Genomic DNA, 20,377 nt, shown 5'->3' with positions numbered 1-20,377 from the left:
AGTGCTAGGTGTATCAGAATTTTTGTAGGAATTTTTGACACCCCTAACCCGAAACTGCGAATAAAATATTAAAAAAACCCTCATAATTTCTCTTTTAAAAGTGGGTTGTTTATTTTCTTTACTGATTATACTTCCAAAATAAACTAATAAAGTGGTTTTAAAAGTAAGAGAAATATTTTTTTTATTTTTTAAAGAACAGTAATGAAATTAATTGAATTTTACGAGCTCAGTATTTTTCAATTTTTAAACTTTGAAAATCTATCAAAATTTTTCTATTGATTCAATTTTTACGATATTTTCAGGATCAATGTGAAATTGTATGCTTTTTCCAATAAACCGGATATAATATTTTAGACAAACGATTTTTTAATTCACGTCATCCCATTTTCAAGTGTCTATTAAAAAGTAAATAATTAATTTACTCATCAAAGTTTTATATATCACAAATTGAAGTCAATAAATAATATATTCAAATTTAAAACAAAAAAGTAGTGTTTTTTTAGACATTTACCTGTAAAGTCCGAAGTTTAAAACCTTTTTGGTTTAAAACCACGTTGTTTGTTTTTTCTTTTGTTATTTTTTAAAATGAAACCTTGATCATTGCTCCTTTAATTGAAAAAAAAATTAGGGCTTGAATTACATTTTCCGAGAAATTATAAGCTTGGAAAGACGGGGTGGAATTATTCATTATTTTTCACGAAATTTCTGATACACCTATGTAAACGCTATGGTTAAGGGTTCGATCTACGGCTAGGAAAAGATGCTAGCCGCACTTATCAGTTAAAGATACAACGAAACAGTGCTGTATGCGGATGGCTATATTAAGACCTCCTATGTGGGTTGAGCACTGTCGTAATTGTATTTCGTTGCTTATTTTGCGATTAAGCGAAGCTCACTGTCTGTTTGTTAACTAACTCGTAAATCGAGCAGTGTTACGCGATATGCAACTGTTTAGTTAATACGCATTTGATAAGTCAGATACAAATACCATACATAGTCCAGTGGTTAGAGCTGCCGACTGTTAACACGATGGTTGTAGGTTCGATCCTCGGCTAGGGAAAAGTGCTGGCCTAGCCGCACTGATGAGTTGTGATACACTGAAATGATACTGTATGTGGATGACTATATATATATATATATATATATATATATATATATATATATATATATATTATCAGCAGGGCTTGTAGCATAGCGGTACACGTACTCGACTATGGAAACTATTGTTCTAGATTCGAGCCCTGGTACAGTAAAACTACGATGATGAGCGCCGAATCACATGTACGTAGAATACTGTTAAAAATAGCGTCGAATAGCCTGGGACTCATATTGGAACTCATTTACGGGGAAATATAATAACTGGAACATACAAAAAAAGTGATTTAATATTGGCCCCTATTTTTTTTTTAAATCTACTTTTGAAACAGTGTATGTTTTGTATATATTAACAAATTGTAAACAAACAAGCAAACAGGAATAAGAATTTATTATAATATATTTGAAAAAGACAAAAATATCTATGATACTTACAAAATTGCATTTTTCATTTCTCCGTTGGGTGAGTTTGGAGCCCCATGGTTTCTAGGATCTGCTGCCAAATATCCATAATCATGAAGATATTCCTATTGTGCCAATAAAAAACTCGCAGATTACACAATAAATATAAAGGGAAGTTGTCTGTGTGCTTGTATGCTTATATGTCCAACTAAAACAAAAAAGTACATAACAAAATCCTACAAAGTTTGTATTTTTTTTTATCAATGTAACTCGGAAAAATAATATCCAAGCTTTAGAAATAACACGTCATTTATATCATTTAATGTTACACAGCTTTTAACACGAATTTTTTTTGTATTTTTATGTAATAATACAGTTTAGGAAATGAGTCAGATCTTTTTAAAAATTGAAAGCTACTAACTCTTGATTTAATTTATAATTTCTTAACTATTGTCATTTCTCTGCAAAATAAAAAGAGAGAAAATGTGTATGAGTTGGATATTGAGCACGCACATTTCAGATGAACTTTGATTTACATTCTTGTGTCCCGTAAAAATGACCTGAATTGTTAAGGTTTACATTCCAGGTCGGGAAGTTAGAATTGCGCAATACAAAATAAAAAAAGGACCAATTAAGTACTTTTACATTTTAGTAATGTCGGGTGATGTCTATATTATATAGACATGAACCGACCCAGTTAGCATAAATAATCAAAGAGAGAGAGAGAGAGAGAGAGAGAGAGAGAGAGAGAGGGAGGGAGATAGATAGATGAGTGAGAGGGGGTAGAAAGAGTCGTTAAACATGATTGACATTTTATATTATATTTTTACAGAAATCTTAATAAACTCAGATTTGCTGTGCGTGGGTGTTTTTTTTTTCTTTTTTGTCAAAAAAGCTCACTTTGTGCAATCCGGAAAAAAAAAATCAGTTTTATCAAAACATATTTGTTGACTAAATATATTCATTCTCATTACCGCCGAGATGTATTTTTCAACAGGTACTAGAATAAGGGGCTGAACAGGGAGACATCTGTTCACATTGCATATACATTTTGATACTTCTGCATTTTAGAGTCCGGTTTTCCGTGAGTCTCGCTCAGCTACGCCCGGATTATACCGAGTGAACGGAAGTAAAAAAAAAAAAAAGAAAAAAAGAGAAGAAAAGGAAATAAAACAAACAACCTACCGTAATAATTTCAGAAATTTTACTGTTTTGTTTATTTTTATGACAACTATGTTTTCTTTTTCTACTTGTTTTTTTTAGGGGGAGGGGGTAATAAAAGTTTTGTCTCTTTGAATTCATGAACAAAAATATTGTTTCGTTTTTGTTCGTGTATGGAAAGTTATTTTGTTATTTTTTACGACCTGCCCCAGTGTAGTATATAACCCCTCACTTCCCCATGTTAAGAACAGCTTTCGGAGCTAGGCACACCCAAGAGTTATCGTGAAGTATAGACAGACCAAATTATATAGAAATCAGTTAGTTACAACTTTTCAGAAAATTATATAAAGATCCAAGGCATCAATTTTTTTTAATAAGCAACAAGTGTCAATTTTAACCAATTTAACCCGAAAGCAACCCAAAGGGGGGGGGGCAACAACGGGTTTCCCAGAAACTTCGTTCTGCTACTTTTTTTTACTCATGTCATGTTTAATGTTTGTGCAAAATTTCAAAACATTCCAAGGCGTAGTTCTTGAGAAAAGTGCGGACAGACGAACGGACGAACGGACAAGGGTGAATTTAAAGGTCCACCTTCCTTTTGTCCGGGGGACAAATAATCAATATAAATCACAAAAAAAGATGAAGAAGCAATAAAATAATGTCATCTCTACTTACCATTGGTCTTAATTGTGCACAAAATGCACCAATAAAAAAGAGCGCTAAAACACAAATGGATACGCAAATTTTCATGTTTGACGTTTAGATCATTTTCTAGATGGAACTTTAAAAAGTAGATAATTGAAAATTTTAAAGTAGATGACTGAAAGCTAAAAATTTAGGTTAATTTAAGTTTAAAAAGAAACTTAATTGTCGAATGTAGTTCGATCTAGAGAGTTTCTTTTTTTTAAGTTTCTTTTTTTGGTTTAAAATTGATTTTAGTTTATAAGGTTTATTTTTATATTTGAAATAGTTAAACGTTGCGTATAACTTTGCATACAATTACTGATATATGTTACAAGAAACAAACTATAGAATTATGAACTTTAAAAATAATTAATTAAACAAATGAATATTAACTTTTTTCTTTAAGGTTCCTTTGACAAAATTTTTGTCTGGTCAGTTCGCCTGTTTATATAAAAAAGGAAAGAAATATAACAAAGGGGGCGTGTCTTTCTTTTGCCGTCATAAATTGGTCCAATAAAAACAATACAGTCATGCGACAAAGAGGCGTGGCTTTAATTCGACTGTCATTATTCAATTAAGTTGCGTAACAATGCGTCATGTCTTCTATTGTCTGTAATTTTAAGATGTAGCTTCCTGAGCATTATCTCCTCTTTTTGAGGATGTTGCTTGATTTATTGCTGTAGGCGACTTTAGGCTATTTCTGCGCCCACTAGATTGGTCTCTTCGGATAAGCAAGCCCTATCTTTCTTTTCTAGCCTTGTGTCACATCCTGTTGCAGTTGTCACGTGATTTTTTACATATGTAAAATAGGGAATGAGTGCTTAATTTATGCCTACTATATTCATTCCGCCCGAATGGATCAGTGGACAGTAAATTGCACTGCCATGATGACCGAACTCATGCATTTATGACGTGAAAGTTTCATATCTCTGTTGCAGATATTGACGGTGTAATACTCTTATAAAGCAACCCCTGTCATAGACATGCATCAGAAACAGAAATGCGTTATTGAATTCCTGCATTTAGAAAAATACAACCGATCAACATAATCGGTGCATTTAGGCAAAAATGCACTTTCGTATAAATAATTGAATTCATTCAAAAAGTATTGCAAAAACAAAAACAAACACCCCACACACACATTATATATATATATATATATATATATATATATATATATATGTGTGTGTGTGTGTGTGTGTGTGTGTGTGTGTGTGTGTGTGTGTGTCTAAGTGACAAATAGATCTATTAATTTTTTATCTACATAATGGAAACTTGACATATAGGTGAGTTGGACCTGTCGAACAAATTCGAGTTTATTTTTAACTGGTTAAAACTCTTTAATAATTCAATTAGTCAGCAATAAATCGAGTAAATCTATTTCTTCTACACATGCACGAACATTTATTTCTACATTAAAGTCGCTTAATTTTTAATGTTTTCTTATTTGCCTGTCGAAAGCTCAAGCGGTAACGATTAAGGTTGGAGCGTTAAATGTTTTTGTTTCGATTCTACCTGATATCTTCCAAATCATTTTTGTCAAACTTTTGAAAGCATCTAATATATAAAAGGCAAAATGTGTGTGTGTGTTTGTATGGCCGCTAAAAACTTTCGACAGACAACAAAAATTAATAAACTTGGTATCATATAAAAGCCCCACCCTCCGGACGACAAGTATCGAATTTTTGGTCCATTAGGACCAGTCTAAGGGTGTTAGCTTGGCGTTGTTCTGCAGGGCCCCCCCCAAAAAAAGTGACACTTTTTTCGTTTTTCCTATGTATTTAAGAAGTAATAATGTGATGATCTAATAATATTTATACGTAATTTAAAAAACGCTTAGTCATGTCACGTGACGTGACGTCACCATTCAGTAATGGCGATGTCTGTAAATAAACAATTCTTATCGGTAAATTTGCGAGAATCATACAATGTAAGTATCGTACAAATTTAATATATAATCTTACATACATATTATGAAAATGTTTTCAACTGATATAAGTTATTGCACAATAAAAATAATTAAATTCAAACAAAAATTATTTATCAAGTGTAGTCAAAGGCAACTTTATTTTATTTTTTTATATGGCCCGGGCAACGCCAGGTAGTCCTATTATTTACTACTATAATGGAGTTCAGTTAAATAATGATTAAATCCAGTTATTTAAGGAATCGATTATTATTGATAAACATTGTTTTTTATGTATTGGCTTACGATGTTTACATTTGCAATTGATTATTTTTTAAATCCAATAATTAAGCAAATTCTACTGAAATGGACGACGTATCCTGTTTCAAAGTTAAGTAAATAAATAAACACACCGTCTTTGACATCGTCCTGATTAAAAGGGGGCAATCGATAATCGTAATCGATTAATTGTAAATCAAGCGGTTAAAAACATCGACAAAAATATGAGATTAATTACTTCTCCACTGAACTGCGCATATTAATTATATATATTACATATAGAGCGTCCAATACATTAAAATGAAATCTAATTAATTACTGATGTCAATTACACATGTGCTACCACAACTGAAAAATACTTTCTTTTATTTCCCATGTACGTTTTTTAAATGCGCGTCTTTTTTCCAATAACTTCACAAATGTAGAATACATTCTAATGAGAGCGCTTCCCGCCGTTACATTATGGTCGTCTTCAAATCAAGTAACAAAGAATATTTGTCACAATATGTCGTCATTTTTAATCCCAATATTATATTATTCATCATTCGCTTGCGAATTTATTTATCTAACTAGCACTTGCGCCCGGCCTTCTCCCGTCGTAAAATACGCTTAAATGTATTTTAATTCCTTCACATTTCGTATTTATTATTAAAGAGTTAATTCTCTGTTCAATATTATGTTTACGTAATTATTTCGGCAATAATGCGTCGAATGTTACCTTCCAAGTGGTCTATTTTGTCTAGTTTATACCCGTAGATATAGGACTTTGCATTACCCAAATAAAATAATCTAATGGAGTTAAATCGCACAAAATAGGTGGCCAGTTGATATTTATTGAATTTATTCGTTCATCAAACGTTTCTCTCAGTAAATTGATTGTATCGTGCGCCGTGTGACATGCGGCTCCTTCCTGCTGAAACCATACGATGAATTGTCAAATCAAGCTTAACTAAAAATAACCGATAGTTGCCAAATCTACAATGAAAGAAAATAGAGTTGCAAATGTAAAGTTTTCCGCCTATAAAAAACACCGAATACATGATCTGAATTTTTTTTAAAATGCATTTTTTTTAAAGGAGTGTCGTTCTAAAGAGACAAGGCAAACAATTCAGTTGTTTCGTCTCAGGGTTTCTGATTTCCACCTGAATTCATAACAAAATGGCATATGCCAGCAAAAAACGGAAATGACAGGTAATGCCAAATGCTGATCAAATGACAAAACTTCTATTTACAGTAATGTTAACTGTGATATGTTACCTGTGAAATGGCGAGATAAAACTTGTTTGCAGTGTTTGTAAATCATTCGAACCGATCCTGGAAGGGAATGGTGAATGGAGAGAAACTGTGGCGACAATGACATTTAAAAGATCTGTTGTTTCGTTGAAGAGTTTCAATAGAATGATTGATTGGTTGAAAAGTCCAATTGAAATAGACTGTGTGTCCATAAACTAATTATTAACAAGATAGATAGATAGATAGATAGATAGATAGATAGATACGAGCATAAGTAAATTATAGATAGATAAATAAATAGATGGATAGATGTATGAATAGGCAGACAGATAAGTAGTCAGATAGATTGATGTATAGACTGATAAATATTTACATAAGTAAATGGATAGATATATAAATGAAACGATAGATAGAAATTGTTACATAGATATAAACATAGATCAAAAGACAGAAAGATAAATAGATAGTTACAAAATATATAGAGATGCAAACAGATAGATAAATTGATATACACACATATATATATATACACACACACACACACACACATACATATATATATATACACACACACACACACACATACATATATATATATATATATTAGCATTTCAGCCCGGCGTTGCCCGGATGTTTGGAGGTGTATGTTGAGCAAAAAAAAAAAAAGTGGTAGTAGGAAGGCAGGCTCGAACCCGTACTGTGAAGGAGTAAAACAACGGGGGGAAAAACGGACGTCTTTGCTGTTACGACCACCACCAAACGGGAAGTGGTTTATGTTTCGATTAAGGCTAGACAATCGAAAAGAGAGGATGACTTTCAAAAATATTGGAGAAAAAGCGACCTCCCCCGCCGTCGAAAAGTGAAGGTGAAGATATTAATCTTTTAAGACAATTTTTCGATATTTGTCGTCTAAACGGTCGAACTCCAAAATGATACTGATCTTCAAAAATCCTCTGTCGAAAGTTTAAGGCAGACAGGCAAACATACATACATATACATACATTTATATATTGGTTACTAAAAATTTTCGACCCAAACTGATGAAAAAGCTTGCCCTATCTCTGAATACCGTTTATGTAAAATTTTAAAAGTTTATACCAGGAATTGTCTGGGTAATTTGATAGAAACTGCAGAGTTCCTTTTTTTTAAAATTTGATCCCTATTATTACCCCTTAAAATTTATTGTTTTGGGATCAAATCAAGTTATTAAGTTAGATCCATATCCAAGGAACCTATATCTAAAATTTCATGTGTGTAGACCCAAAATTGTCGGAGGAGTTTGGTAGAGTTCTCAAAGGTTATAACGTTGATTTTTTGACCCCTTAAAAGCTAAATTTCTGGCCGAAACCCGATCACATAGATTTTCCAAATCTCAGTACTCTGTATATCAAATTTCGAGTCTGTAGACTAAAAATTGACAAAGTTAGTGCGTAGGGAAATGTACACAGACAAGCACACAGACATACACACAGACACGTTCACTTTTATAGATATACTGGCATTTCAGCCCGGCGTTGCCCGGGTGTTTGGATGTGTATGTTGAGCAAAAAAAAAGTTCTAGTAGGAAGGCAGGTTCGAAACCCTACCGAGAAGGAAGAAAAGGACGGGGGGAAAACCTGACGTCTTTGCGGTTACGACTACCGCCAAACCTGAAGTGACTTATGTTTACATTAAGGCTAGAGAATCGAAAGGAGAGGATATTTTTAAAAAATATCGGCGAAAAAAGCGACCCCCCTTGTAGAAAAGTGCCTAGTTAAAGGTGAAGATGTTAATGTTTTTAGCCAACTTTTCGATATTTGTCGTCTGAAAGGTACACCTTTAAAACAATACTGATCTTGGTAAAATCCGTTGCCTCTGGCGAAAGTTTTAGGCAGACATGCAACTATACATAATACATACATTTATATATTGGTAACTAAACATGTTCGACCCAAACCGATGAAAAAGCTTGCCCTATCTCTGAATACACTTTATGTAAAATCTCAAATGTTTACACCAGAAATTGTCTGAGTAATTAGGTAGAGACCGCAGATGTCATTGTCTTTGACCCCTAAACATTTATTGTTTCGGCCTTAAATCAAGTTATTAAGTTAGATCTATGTCCAAGGAACCTACATCTAAAATTTCAAGTGTTTAGACTAGAAATTGTCGGAGGAGTTTGGTAGATATATTATTCCTTAATTGGAAATCAACTTATGAGTTTGGTAGAGTTCTCAAAAGTCAAATCGTGGAACTTTGACCCCTTAACAGCTAAATTTCTAGCCGAACAGCGATCACATAGATTTTCCCTAATCTCAGTACCCTGTATATCAAATTTCGAGTTATTGCGAAGGAAAATGTACACAGACAGACAGACAGACAGACAGACAGAAACAGAAACATTCACTTTTATAGATATACTAGCATTTCAGCCCGGCCTTGCTCGGGTATTTGGAAATGTATGCTGAGAAAAAAAACAACAACGGTAATTTATTTTTAATTTTACCCCTATTATGACCCCTTAATATTTATTGTTTGGGGCTCAAATCAAGTTAGATCCATGTCCTAGGAACCTATATCTAAAATTTCAAGTGTGTAGACCAAAAATTGTTGGATGAGTTTGATAGAGTTCTCAAAGGTCAAATCGTTGAATTTTGACCCCTTTAACAGCGAAATTTCTGGCTGAAAACCAATCACCTGGATTTTTCCAAATCTCAGTACCTTGTATATTAAATTTCAAGTCTGTAGACTAAAAATTCACAGAGTTATTGCGTGGGGAAATGTACACAGACAGACACATACACGTTCACACACACACACACACACACACACACACACACACACACACACACATATATATATATATATATATATATATATATATATAGCAATGGGTGCCAGGCGTTGCCCGGGTGTTTGGAGGTGTATGTTGAGCAAAAAAACGTATTTTGTTTTAAATTTGACCCTTATTATGATATCTAATTATTTATTGTTTTGGGCTCAAATAAAGTTAGTAAGTTAGATCCGTGTCCAAGGAACCAATATCTAAAATGTCAAGTGTTTAGACCGAAAATTGTAGGAGGAATTTGGCAGAGTTCTCAAAGGTCAAATCGTTGAACTTTGACCCTTTAATCGCCAAATTTCTGTCTGAAAACCAATCTCCTAGATTTTCCCAAATCTCAGTACCCTGTATATAAAAGTTCGAATGTTTAGGCTTAGAATTGACAGAGTTATTGCGTGGGGAAATGTACACAGACACACACGGACACGTTTTGGATGCGTATGTTGAGCAACAAAAGAAAGTGGTAGTAGGAAGGAAGGCTCGAACCCGCACCGCATAGGAGGCAAAGAACAGGGTAAAACCTAACGTTTATGCTGTTACGACCACCGCCAAACCGGATGCGACATTTTTTAAAATTAAGGCTAGACAATCTAAAGGAGACAATAACTTTAAAAAATATCGGCGAAAAAAATGACCCCCCCTGTAGAAAAGTGCCGAATTGAAGGGGGAAAATAGTAATGTTTTTAGCCAATTTTTCGATATTTTTCGTATGAAAGGTCGAACTTTAAAACAATACTAGTCTTAGTAACATCCGTCGCCTCTATTGAAAGTTTAAGGCAGATATGCAAACATACATACATACATACATTTATATATTGGTTACTAAAAAATTTCGACCCAAACTGATAAAAAAGCTTGCCCCATCTCTGAATACCCTTTATGTAAAATTTCAAATATTTAGACGAGAAATTGTCAGAGTAATTTTGAAGAGACTGCAGAGGCCAATTTTTTTTAACTTTGACCCTTATTATGACACCTTAAAATTTATTGTTTTGGGCTGAAATCAAGTTATTAAGTTAGATCCATTTCCAATGAACTTATATCTAAAATTTCAAGTGTGTAGACCCAAAATTGTCGGAGGAGTTTGGCAGAGTCCTCAAAGGTCAAATCGTTGAACTTTGACCACTTAATCGCCAAATTTCTTGCGAAAAACCGATCACATCGATTTTCCCCAAATCTCAGTACGCTGTATATCAAATTCCCTCTACCGAGCTAGAAAGCTACTAACACCTGAAAGTATCCTGTACCTCTATAAGGCCCCTATTCGCCCATGTATGGAGTACTGCTGTCATATTTGGGCTGGTGCATCTGCGACTAGTCTCTTGCGTCTAGACAAGGTTCAGATAGTTAATCGCTTGTTGTTTGCGATACCCTCGCCGGGAAATGCTTACGTGACTACTAAGACTTATTTTTTAGGACCAGAGTGCTCCTCCTCTTGGTGAGCTGGCACATTTTCCGATCTTCCAATATTTTTTCACATCCTCTCGCGGTGAAAGAGTGGTAAATACTTACTTTCTAGTATAATTTATATACAATTCCTATTTTTTTTCTAATAGGATCTATATTCAAGAAAAAACGTCATTTACATATTACATTAAAGAAATCTATTTTAAAAATTGGTTTCATGTTATTAACTGTTTATTGTAATACAATTGACCTCAGTGTTCCATCTAGAAATATTATTTAGAAGTGATTCATTTAATTTATTTTTAATTTAATCTATATTTAATTTTTTTTCAATTACACCAGTTTCCTTTTAAAAAACTGAGGTAAGTTTATTATTAAAGCTGTGAGACTATTTTCCCCTTTAAGATATGGAAGTTATTTTCCTTTAATGTATGAGAGTTATTTCCCTGTCAGCTATTATTTTTCGTTCAATTTTCATAGCCGAAAATGCCTGTAATTTTTGCTTGTATAAAACCAATGTGGTTCGCTTTCAGAAAAATCATTAAGAAATAAGGATATTAACTGTTTATTGTAATACAATCTATATATCTATAAAAACAGAGATGTGTGTGCCACAGACGATTTCTGATTGAGTAATCCAATAATCACATCTCCTAAAAAAACTATGGTTCCTTCGCTCTTAAATTTACCATAAAATATTATGCCCTGATTTATTGTCCGTCTTGGAAGGGTTTATTTTTTTTCTAACTTGCCATTTACAAATTACAAAATTACGAAACTTCCACCAGCCTCACAATCCAACCTCCGACACCACGTCCGCCATTCTGGCGCTAGCCGCACACACGTACACACAACACGAAAACAAACGCTGTCCTACCCAGCACACGCGCACACACGCACACACACACACGTTCACTACCGTCTTCTTTAAAACACATTCTTTTGAAGAGACGATTTTTTTAAGCTGTTGACACACATGTTTTAAAAATCTAGCAAAAATTAATTTTCCTGAAATTTTTCAATATTTAAAAATAAATTATGCCGGCTGATAAAATTTTAAAACTTTTTTTTAAAGCTAGAAAGATAAAATTTAAAAATACTTATTATATATATATATATATATATATATATATATATATATATATATATATATATATATATATATATATATATATATATATGAAACTAAACTAAAAAAAACGCGCGTTCACTCGTGGTCTTACATTCATTTCGGGTTTGTATTACTGTACACATAGATTCGAAAAAGTTGTCACAAAACAAATATATAACAAATAAATGTTATCAAAGGCAAGATAAGTTACTTTTCTACCAAACTGGATATATTTTTCGTGTTTTTATTCAATGTAACATATTTATTCAGCTCGAAAAACGGGTTTGTATTACTGTACACATAGATTCGAAAAAGTTGTCAAAAAACAAATATATAACAAATAAATGTTATCAAAGGCAAGATAAGTTACTTTTCTACCAAACTGGATATATTTTTCGTGTTTTTATTCAATGTAACATGTTTATTCAGCTCGAAAACCATACAGTGTTTACCGATGTATTGGAAAATTCAAGATGGCGCCTCACGCCCTCTTTAACACGGTAAGTATGGGAAAAGGTGTTATAAATAAAAAACTAGAAAAAATACTATTAAAAACCCGCCGAATATATGTCAAGCTATTTCACGGTAACATATATTGAGCGAGTTTTTAACAGTATTTTATCCAGTTTTTTATTTATAACACCTTTTCCCAAACTTACCGTGTTAAAAAGGGAGTCAGACGCCATCTTGAATTTTCCAATACATCGGTAAACACTGTATGGTTTTCGAGCTGAATAAACATGTTACAGGTATAGGTAGACGAGAATCCTATAAACCAAGACATGTCAACTTGCATTCAAATGCACCTTTCTAAGTCCAAACAAGAGGGGATGTAGGTATAGGTAGATGAGAATCCTATAGACTAAGACAAGTAAACGTGTATTAAAATGGAAATATCTAAGTCCAAACAAGAGGGGATGTAGGTACCGGTAGATCAGAAGCTAATAGGCCAAGACAAGTCAACGTGTATTCAATTGAAAACAAATAATCAATAAATAATTGTTACCAAAGGCAATAAATGCTACTTTTTTTTACTTACATTGAATATTTTCAAGCGCTTTTCTTTATTTTTTAATAATCTAATGCGGGTGTGTGGGTGCGAAATACCTCCAGATTTTCTAGAATTTCCCGCTAGATTTTAAACGAAATTTCCAGGTATAGCAGGAAAACCGCTGAATTGTAACACTGGTCACGTGACAGGAAGCGGTAATAAATAATTGTCCCTAAATAAAAAAAATGGCCTCTCGGTACAAAGAAATCCACCTATTTATCATAGAAAAATTAAGTATAATGTTATAATTAAAAAGAAATATATAAAAACACACAGGGATATAGTAAACATATTATACCAAAACGTGGAAGCCATCCGTCCAGTGGTTTTTTAGACAATTAATTCCGAACGAACCAACATTTACATTTTTATATATAGAGATATATAAAGTATATATATATATATGTCGTAAAACAATAATAATAATAATAATAATAATAATAATAATAATAATAATAATAATAATAATAATAATAATTAAAATATAGCATTCAGCTCCAGACTAAACAATAAATCATAAGAACGTATTATCAATATAGGAATAAAATTATAAATAATAAACGAAATAATACCACCTTTACTCACCTCTGTGTTATAACGGAAACTAAAACAACATTGACAGCGAACCTTAAAACATAAACGGATCCGTTTTTCTTAATTTTGTAAAGAACTTTAATTCAATAAATAAGCACTGACTGTCTTTTCCGCTTTGACGCCAAAGTTTGTCCTTCTTTTCTCCGGTCAGTCGGCCTGCTTCTTTGATACAAACACAAAAAGCAGCGAACAAAAGAGGCGTGGCTTTTTTTGTTGTTGTTGTCCATCATTATAAAATGATCCAATAAAAAAACGAGGACACGCAATCCAGAGCCGTGGCTACCAAAACTTCACTGTGATTATCCAATAAAAATGCGCCACGGTACACGAGCCCCTTTTTTGTTAAGTAATATAGGCACCGCCAAAACTGGGGGGGGGGGGCAGGTCAGTACTTTTTGACAGACCGTCTTTTTAAAAATCTACCAAAAATCAGTTAATTTTCCAATACATCGGTAAACATCAATACGAAATTTTCAGCGATTATTAGGAGAAGAATGAACTTTATAACAGTGTACTTATTTTTCATAAACGATATTTATATATATTTTTTTTTTGCTTACAAACCCCCCCCCCGTGTTTTGAAGTGGGAACAAATATGCTTAAAATAATCATCTGACACTGAACAAAACATATTGTGTTGTTGTAAGGGACAGAATTATAGATTAAAAAAAAAAAACTTGTTTGCATACCTTATTTTGACATCTGAATATCAGAACTTCGATTGTGTTTAATTATCCCGCTTTTGAGTTTTGAAGTGTGAAATTCGGTGAATATGTTAAGTAAAATAATTAATTTAAGTTAAGCAAAACAAAAAAAAATTTTTTTTAATATTTATACGAAAAATGCCATTTTAAAATTTTTGATAAATAAATTAACAATTTTTTTTTAGGGAGCCAAATAATGCATGACCATTATTAAACAGGGCATGCTTTGAATAATCGATACAAAAAAAAATTCGATAAATATTGTGCCCTTTGTGTTAAAAATAGCATAATTTTTTTCAATCCCGTTTGAAAACGTTTGCCGACTTTCGACTACGGTGGACCAAACGTGCTGAAATAATTTTTTTTATTCTGCTTTAAATTGCCCCCCCCCCATTTTGGGGAGCCTGGCCCCCACACACATACACATTAAAAACCAAACTCATACAAATGGTCACCCATCTGGTACTGGCCAGCCTCAGCTTAATAATACATTGAAATTTTCGTCAATGAAAAATAAGTTTTTTTGGCCTGTTTGGTCTTCCATAGTTTTCTCCTTATCAAACGCAAACGTAAAAAGAGTCGATCTAGACTCTACATCGACGCGAAATATCTGGTTACCTATATGAATAAGTGGAATTATTTGTAATTCAGGTACTTATATTATAATATTTTTGCATATTCTCTTAGAAAATCATCCTAAATCTTAGTTAGACAATAAATAAATAAATTAATTATTTCAAAAACCTTTTTTTTTTTTAAATATTTAAGTACGTTTTTTGTGCAAGACAAAAAATGTCAATTGTTAACTTTTTGGAAAAATTTAACATTTAAAATTGAATTAAAAATAGTAGAAAAAGTTTTACATTATTCTGTTTTCTATATGATAAAATTCAGGGTTTTATCTTTCTGGAAAAAAAAGTTACTCAGAAATAATGGATTTTAATAAATGTAATTTAGTTTTAAGAAACAACAACAACTTGATTTTGCGGCCATTTTTGGCGGTGCCTAAAGTAATATAGGTACGGCTGAAGTTTGTTCAGCCTTGTTTTTAGAGATGCGATATACCAGGCATTATGTCCTCCCTTTGAGAAGCTTGCTGAGTCTATTAACTAAGGAATTTTCGGGGAAGGTCTCTGAGTTCTTTAACGGATAAACAGTCAGGAATACGAATGTATATATATATATATATATATATATATATATATATATATATATATATATATATATATGTATATGTGTGTGTGTGTGTATTTCTTTTTGTATCTATTCATACAAAGCGATCATTATATAATGGTATATTTAATGATATATTTAATGGTATATTTAATGGTATATTTGCAAAATTACGCTTTCTATAAATAAAAAGATTATTTGTCGTAAAAATAAGAAATTTTTTTATACGAATCTGAAAGATAATAATTATCAAGATAGTCAACGAATTTCACACTTTAAAATACAATCTCAAATTTTGAAGAGCATGTTCTTTTTTTTTTTTGATAATGGTGATTTTGTATGTGCAGTTTTGGCTTTTTATTTTAATGGTAGAAATTAGAAATGACCACAAATGAAACAGTTTTTTTTATGTAGGCATATATATATATATATATATATATATATATATATATATATATATATATATATATATATATATTAGTCTTTTAAAAGAGTGGGTGTGGGTTTAACCCCCAACCCACTCTTTTTGCTGATGAGGAGACTTTGTTTTATGAAATCAAATAATAAAATTATTGTTCAAAACGTATGTCTATCTCAATAAAAATATCGGTTCCGAAACGATCGTACAATTTATTGATTTTGTTTGTTCTTCCTTTGGAAACCGGATTTAATTATAAATTATTCATCATTTTACTCAATATATATATATATATATATATATATATATATATATGCCCCCCCCCCACGACGCGAACACCCACGACAGACGCGACAGGCTGCAAAATCCCACCCCCACACTGTAGAGATCGCTAGATGTAAAAGATTTTTCCCAGTAGTTTCTTCCCCAGAACCGCTAGACATTGGAATTCCATTCCAGATCCCTGCTTCCCCAACTGTAATGACGTGCAGAAGTTCAAGTGCAACGTGAACCAACATCTTGCTGCCCAAATCCCTACATAGTACCCCAGTAGTTGTTGCCCCTGATAGTAGCCCCCTACACCAAATTGGCAATGTGCCTTGTTTGGGGTGAAAATGTAATATATATATATATATATATATATATATATATATATATATATATATATATATATATATATATATACAGGGTCTCCCAAAAGAAGCTGGTGGTTAACAAAAATTCATAACTTTCTTAATTTGTATATTTTTCTTTTATTTTTTCAGATCCTCTAGAGTAACCCTTCCAAGGTCATCATGAGTCGTTACACTATCTAGTAGAAGATATTTATCGTAGAGTCGTATTTTCGGTTGAATGAGTTAATGTCAAAAACTCCAAGAGAATTTCGCCGCAACTTCAACACAAGAAATTCCCCTACTCCCAATGCAATAAAAGCTATGGTGACTCGATTTTATGAGCAAGGGTCTGTATGTGACCTCCCTTTATCTGGTAGACCCGGTACGGCAAGAACTGATGAGAATCGTCAGAGATTAGTAGAGAGTGTGGCCGAGGATCCATCCACATCACTAAGAAGGAGATCAAGTCAAATTGGGGTCCCTCGATCATCTCTTCATAGAATGCTTCATGAAGAGGGCAAATTTCCACATACCATTCAGTTGGTGCAAGAGTTTCAGCCAATGACAATGGACAATGCCCTGCAGAGAGCACAAGAGTGTGGAAATGAAAATGGTGGACATTTGAGTAACATTATTTTTCATAACTAAAATTAGACCTTGTGAAAAATATACCCTAGGTTAAGTTGTCTAAATAAAATTAGAAGAAGTAAACTATGATATCTTACTATATAAAAATATCACGGAGAGGCTCAGGAAGTTAATAAAATTTAAAATCCGTCAGCTTCTTTTAGGACACTGTATATATATATATATATATATATATATATATATATATATATATATATATATATATATATAAATATATATATATAAATATATATATATATATATATATATATATATATAGTGTGTGTGTGTGTGAATGATATGTATATGTATTACGTTATTGTATCTATTTTATAGATAATATATATATATATATATATATATATATATATATATATATATAGGTTTGAGGTGTTAAAAAGTCGGGACTAATAAAGACAACGAGGTTGTTAGATAGTGCTCAATGAAAAGAGCAAAATAATATTTATTTATTTTTTTATTTGAGGGTAAGCAATCACATATGGTCGCTACAAAATAGCCATCTGTTTCAGTCAATAAAACTTCCCCAGGCGACCCGGCACCTCTCTCGACGCCACAATGAAAAATGGAAACAAATTTGAAAGAAATTGACAAAAATAAAAATAAAGGAGCTCTTCAAAAAAAAAAAAAGAAAATGCAAACTAGAAAGATTGTAAAAAGTTGCGAGCTTTCTTTAAAAGAGGATAAAAAGGATAAAAACGGGATAAAACACACACACACACACAGACCATTTAACCTTTATATATAAAGTAAAAGGGATAAAGAGAGAGAGAGAGAGAGAGAGAGAGAGAAGGGGGGGATAAAAGAATTTAAACCTGTAAATTAAAATTTACAATTAAATTTATTATTCGACAGAATACTCCAAAAACAATTTTCCAAGTCTTTATTCTACGGAGTGGCATTTGAAACTCCTTGAAATAAGGACTTTGAAAATTGTTTTTGGAGTATTCTGTTGAAAATTAAATTGATTTTTAAATTTGAATTAACAGTTTCAAATTCTTTTATTTTCACCTATAATAAGCTCTACATTCTATTGTGTTAGTATTGAATTTTTTATTTTTGTTAGGATAAATTCATTAATACATAAATAATAGTATTTGTATTAAATTGGAGTTTACCTCTGATTGTATCAAGTAAACATTTATTTTCGGCTGTATTGATAGTATATATATATATATATATATATATATATATATATATATATATATATATATATATATATATAACTACTTCATTTACTCACATAAATTTAATATATGAAAGTATAGATTTATGCGTAAACTTTAAGTATTTACTTCAAAAGTGCTCAATACGTAGGTAGAGCTAGTTAGTAATTTATAAAATATATATGGCGACTAAGCTACACTGAATATTTTGCGTTTCATCCACTGTAGGATTCGTCAGGCTTATGCGCATAAGCCTGACGAATCCTACAGTGGATGAAACGCAGAATATTCAGTGTAGCTTAGTCGCCATATATATTTTATAAATTACTATATATATATATATATATATATATATATATATATATATATAGGTTTGAGGTGTTCAAAAGTCGGGACTAATGAAGACAACGATGTTGTTAAATAGTGCTCAATAAAAAGAGAAAAATATTTTTTATTTGAGGGAAAACAGTTACATACGATCGCTATAAACAGCCATCTTTTTCAGTCAATGAGACTTCCTCGGACGACCTGGAATCTCGACGCCACAAAGAAAATGAAAAAAATTAGACAGAAATTGAAACAGGAAAGAAAAATGGAGCTCTTCAAAAAACATCTTCTATATATATAAATCTCAAACGTCTGTGTGTATGTATGTTTGTTTGTAACGCTAAAACTTTTGAAAGACGGAACCAAACTTGACAAATTTGGTATCATATCGAAGCCCCATCACCCGGATGACAAATATCGAAATTTCACGTCACGGACCACTAAAAGTTAGTCAACTGATCAGTTATCTTCGAGGGGGGCCCCAAAAAAACCTGTCATTATCTATATATATAAAAGACAAATGTTTGTTTGTAACGCTAAAACTTGAGATGAAAGATTCCTCTCCCCTAAGAATAAAACATATGTTCAATATTTGCTTTTGTTTTTTCATTGTTTATACGGTCCCGAGCAACGCCGGGTAGCCCTGCTAGTATATGTATAAAGAGCATAAAAAGTTGCGAGCTCTCTAAAAAAAGAGGATAAAACAGGATAAAAAATGGAAAGATCGCATTACAACCTGTTGGAGGATTATTCAAAATTAGTTCAGCAACTGGATATAAATCTGAAATGATTAAAATGGGTCATTATTTTAATTGAACTGTATATATATATATATATATATATATATATATATATATATATATATATATATATATATAGTTTAACAACTGGGTATAAATCTGACATGATTAAAGTGGGTCATAATTTTACTAGAACTGTAGATTGTATAGGAAAGTGGGTAGGGGGGGGGGTTTAAGTTTATACACCGATTTTAAACGTGTCAGGAAAAGAAGTTTGCAAATGTGTTCGTTGAGTTACGTATCGTTATAAGTTAAGTTGGGGTAGAGTGATATGTATATATATATATATATATATATATATAGATAGATATTGATATAGATATTCTATTTTGTATCTATTATGCATATATATATATATATATATATATATATATATATATATATATATATAACGAACACTTGGGGGTGAATCCCTCCCAATCAATTTATGCGCATCCGGATAACAACCTAGAAATTTCTACGATTCGGCGCAGTAACGCGTAGTCTTCCAAAAGGGTCAGAGTTGCTTATCTTAGGTGGTCTGGATATATATATATATATATATATATATATATATATATATATATATATATATATATATATATATATATATATATATAAAATATAATGTAAAGCTGAACGTCTCTGTGTGTGTCTGGTCACTAATAGGCTCCTATATGGTTGACTATTATAGAAAACTGATTACATATAATGATAGAAGATACATCGAGACACAGGAATGGGCATGTTTGATCTGGCATAATGATGATTCATAAAATTGTGGGGTCTGCGTTCGCGCCTGGTCCA

General features: G+C 31.9%; 1 protein-coding gene across 17 annotated transcripts in view; it reads right to left on the bottom strand.

Annotated features, from left to right (window-relative positions):
- LOC145269461 (matrix metalloproteinase-19-like) overlaps positions 1–20,377 on the bottom strand; it is a 97,666-nt gene that overhangs the window by 41,556 nt on the left and 35,733 nt on the right. For 4 of the 17 annotated variants that reach the window (XM_080125139.1, XM_080125145.1, XM_080125142.1 and 1 more), the window contains exon 2: positions 1,531–1,622. In XM_080125139.1, the coding sequence (XP_079981265.1) occupies positions 1,531–1,622 (92 nt within the window). Of the gene's footprint in view, positions 1–1,530; positions 1,623–3,333; positions 4,249–5,661; positions 5,686–6,784; positions 6,928–13,735; positions 13,978–20,377 lie in introns of those variants that run through there. The other 13 variants (XM_080125140.1, XM_080125146.1, XM_080125155.1 and 10 more) reach the window with 10 other exon arrangements.

This window comes from Euprymna scolopes, chromosome 45, assembly GCF_053919585.1.
Source record: "Euprymna scolopes isolate OS-2025 chromosome 45, ASM5391958v1, whole genome shotgun sequence".
NCBI lineage: Eukaryota > Metazoa > Mollusca > Cephalopoda > Sepiida > Sepiolidae > Euprymna > Euprymna scolopes.
This window is presented reverse-complemented; position numbering and strand designations above follow the sequence as displayed.